Source organism: Suricata suricatta, chromosome 13 (assembly GCF_006229205.1).
Source record: "Suricata suricatta isolate VVHF042 chromosome 13, meerkat_22Aug2017_6uvM2_HiC, whole genome shotgun sequence".
Taxonomy (NCBI): domain Eukaryota; kingdom Metazoa; phylum Chordata; class Mammalia; order Carnivora; family Herpestidae; genus Suricata; species Suricata suricatta.
The window spans coordinates 88,702,145-88,705,454 of NC_043712.1; the positions used below are offsets into that span (position 1 = coordinate 88,702,145).

At 66.2% G+C, this 3,310-nt stretch overlaps 1 protein-coding gene across 1 annotated transcript in view; it reads right to left on the reverse strand.

Annotated features, from left to right (window-relative positions):
- The window catches only part of LOC115275990 (putative serine protease 47), a 4,057-nt gene extending 1,014 nt beyond the window's left edge, over nucleotides 1-3,043 (reverse strand). Inside the window, exons 1-3 of the mRNA XM_029919698.1 lie at nucleotides 2,866-3,043; nucleotides 1,850-2,012; nucleotides 342-619 (exon numbers count right to left, since the gene is read on the reverse strand). Of these exons, the coding sequence (XP_029775558.1) occupies nucleotides 342-619; nucleotides 1,850-2,012; nucleotides 2,866-3,043 (619 nt within the window). The remainder of the gene's footprint in view (nucleotides 1-341; nucleotides 620-1,849; nucleotides 2,013-2,865) is intronic.
- Between the last annotated feature and the right edge of the window lie 267 nt (nucleotides 3,044-3,310).

A 3,310-nucleotide genomic window follows, 5' to 3' on the forward strand; every position in this document is an offset into this window, starting at 1 on the left:
ACTGGTGAGCCGCTGTCCCCGCCCTCAAGGTGGAGCCAGCCTCTGTGCCTGCGTGTGCATGTGTGCGTGCGTGAGAGAGACAGAGACAGACACACAGACAGACAGACCGACCGAGAGAGTGCTGGAGGCCCGGCCGCCCTGTGATGGGACAGTCCCCCAGACCTGAGGACCTCGGAAGCTTTAGAATCAATCACACACTTTTCCGAACTAGCACTAAATCGGTCCCGTCCTCTGGAAGAGACACAGAGAGCCAAGGTCCCTCGCCGCTTGCCTGGGGTCCCCAGGGCTGAGCCTCGCCTCTCCCTCCCCTCCCCCGCCCCCCTCCACCCCGCAGGCCTCACGGTCCTCGCTGAGCATCCCCCAGCCCGAGATCCAGCAGGCCAAGTCGCCGGACAGCTGCACGCCGGGGCCGGGGAGACAGGCGGGGGCCACGCGGGTCGTGAAGTGCACGCGCGCGCGCAGCTGCAGCATGGCTATGTCGCTCCCGAAGGGGTGATGCTTCTCAAAGTCCGGGTGCACGACGATCCGGCTCAGGGGCGCCTCCTGGGCGTGCGGGCAGCGCTGGTACAGCTCGGTGCTTCCCAGCACCACGCGGTAGTGCGCCGGGGCTGCGGATTTGCTGGCGGGAACGGCTCATGGTCACCGTCTCGGAGCGCGGCCTGACCCCTCTCCCTGCCCCTCACCTGCCTGCCCCTGCCTGCGGGAGGCTCCTCTTCCCAACCTTCTTGGGACTGACTGATCTATCCCCGACCCGAGACACGTGGCTTCCGCGTCACGCTGTGATTGGAGGAGCCGGGACTCCTTGTGCTCAGGGCCGCTTGGTGGGGCCTCAAACCCAGGCCTTCCGCTTCCGGGGAGCTCCGGCTCAAGCCTGGCTGCTGCCTGACCCCTCCCAAGGCTCCACACGGCCCGACTTTGGCCCCACGTCTTTCCTGCCCTTTCCTCCTATGGACACCTTCCTGCCTGAGGGCTGTGTGCACACTGTTCATAAGCATCCACAAGGGATGTGTTAAATGAGCAGATGGGTGTGGGAAATGCAGCCGGGTCCCTGGAACACGAGTGATGAAACCTCCGCCTTGCTGGCTGCCCCGAGGCCTGCCGCCTGGAGAGCCCTCCCCCCCCTCGGTGCCCAAACCCTTCCCTTCCACCATGGCCCAGAGGGGCTCATATGTGGCACAGGGTAGGTGCCGACAGGCCTCTGAGCCCTTAAAGCCAGTCAGCCCCTGAACTCTAGCTCCCTGACCTGGGCTGTGATGCCCCTGCACCCGTGAGACCTCTTGTCATCCATTCAGAAGCTGGGCGCTGACCCAGACCCAGGAGGCCCGAAGATTCAGCCTCTTGAACAGCCACGGCACCCTCCAAGGTCAAGGAGCACACCTCCCACCCAGGCAGCCTGGTAGATGGGTCCCACCAGCCCCGCCTCCTCCCAGAAATGCAGTTCTGCATCAGTGATAAGAAAAATCACCCAGCTGCCGGCTGTTAGCTCAGGTCCTTGCCTACAGTCTGTCACCGAGGAATGTGGGGACGCTGAGGACAAGCCCTGGTCTGAGGAGGCAGACAGCCTGTCCACACTGCATGGCAGCCAGGACACACACTGCCGGTCTCCTGGGGCATGTCTGTACTGGGGGTCAGGCACAGGGGCAGAGGACAGAGGGGTGAGTGGGGAGCACATGCAGGCAGAGGGGACGCTGGTCAAAGGCAGGAATGACGTGCACGCTGCTCCAGAGCAAAGCCCAGACGAGCTCGCATTGGACACCCACCCAGCACCCCTTTTCTCCTCTTCCCCTGGCATCCTGCTGCCCTACTGGCCGCTCTGCCGGCACGGGGGGAAGGGAGGGGGGTGACTCACTTGAGAAAGCAGTGGGCAGTAGAAAGCAGCCAGAGGGAGTCGATGAGGACAGCCCCACAGATGTGTGAGCGGTGGTACAGCAGGCTGGCCTGCCAAGGCCAGTGGCCAGCCGGCACGTCCTGGCCCCCATAGATCTTCCCCATCACCTTGGGCCTCCCGCAGGCTGTGGAAACACCCCCCCCCCCAGCCCTCTCTGTGATGGAGACACCAGCGACCCAAATGACACTACCACAGAGGCCTTCCTCCACCTCTCCGATGCAAAAACCAAGGCCAAGGCTCAAGTGGCCTGGCCGAAATGCCAGGGCTGCCTGGACCCTGCCTTCACAGGCTGCTGTTGACAACCGGACAGCGGACGCAGGCCCCTAGCCCTGTGGTCAGGATGAGGGCCCAGGGGTCTGGTGAGGCCGGACCAGGAGGACCACGAGTGGCCATAGCAGGGTTCCCAGGGAGCCGGAAGTCCCTGGATGCACCTGTGGGGGCTGGGCAGGAGCTCCTTTCCGCTGACCCCTCGCCCACTCTGCAGATCAAAGGACTGAAGGTCTCGGATTCCCAACCCCACCCGCTGGCCCTGATACTCCCAGGGGGTTCCTGTGTGCCCTCCTCCTCACCCTGCCTCTCGCCTCTGGAGGGAGGTTCAGGAGCAGGAAGGAGCCTGTGGTGCTGGGTGAGCCTGGGCAGGTGATCCCCCACTCAGGATGCTCAGTTTCTTAAAGAGGGAGCGGGTTAGTGAAGATTGCCCTGCTTCTGGGGTGCACACAGGGGTGGGGGCAGGGCTGTGCCCAGGAGGGCCGCTCACTTGGCGGTCCCCCCCCCCCCAGCCCCCACCCAGGGCCGGGCCCTGCCACCTGCCCAGGTTCAGGCGGGTCCTCCGTGGGGCCTGTGACCGGCGCCAGTGCTGGGGAGTGTGGGGGCGCCCCGGGGCGGACGGAAGGCGGCGGAGAGACCAGGAGACCGCATCCGCGTCCCAGCCCCTCCCGGAGCCGGAGCCCCTCCCCGCACGCCGCAGCGCAACGCACCTGCTCCGGGCGCCAACCGCCACCCCGGCTCCTCGGTCGCCGCCGCCACTGCAGCTGGGGCAGCGGAGCTGGATGCCGCAGGCCAGGACCCTTGCACTCCAGTGGGCAGCAGCAGCAGCGGCCAGAGCAGGGCCACCAGCCAGCCTCGCCCACCGTCGGCCAGCCCCTCCTCGCCCATGACCCGGACTGCTGACCCGACATGACCCCCACCCTGACCCCAGGCCAGCCAATCCCTTACCTCTCCGGTTCCCAGGCCCTGCCCTGGTCCCCACCCCCCACCCCCACCACCTCCTAATCCTGGGCCTGGATCCTGCCCAGAGGTACCCCACCTGAGCCCTGACCCAGGCCTGGACTCCTCCCCACTTCTGGTCCTGACCCCACCCCTCCTGGCTTCCTGCCCAGCTGGTGCCATCAGGGGGGCCCTGAGTGCGGTCAAGGGCTCCTA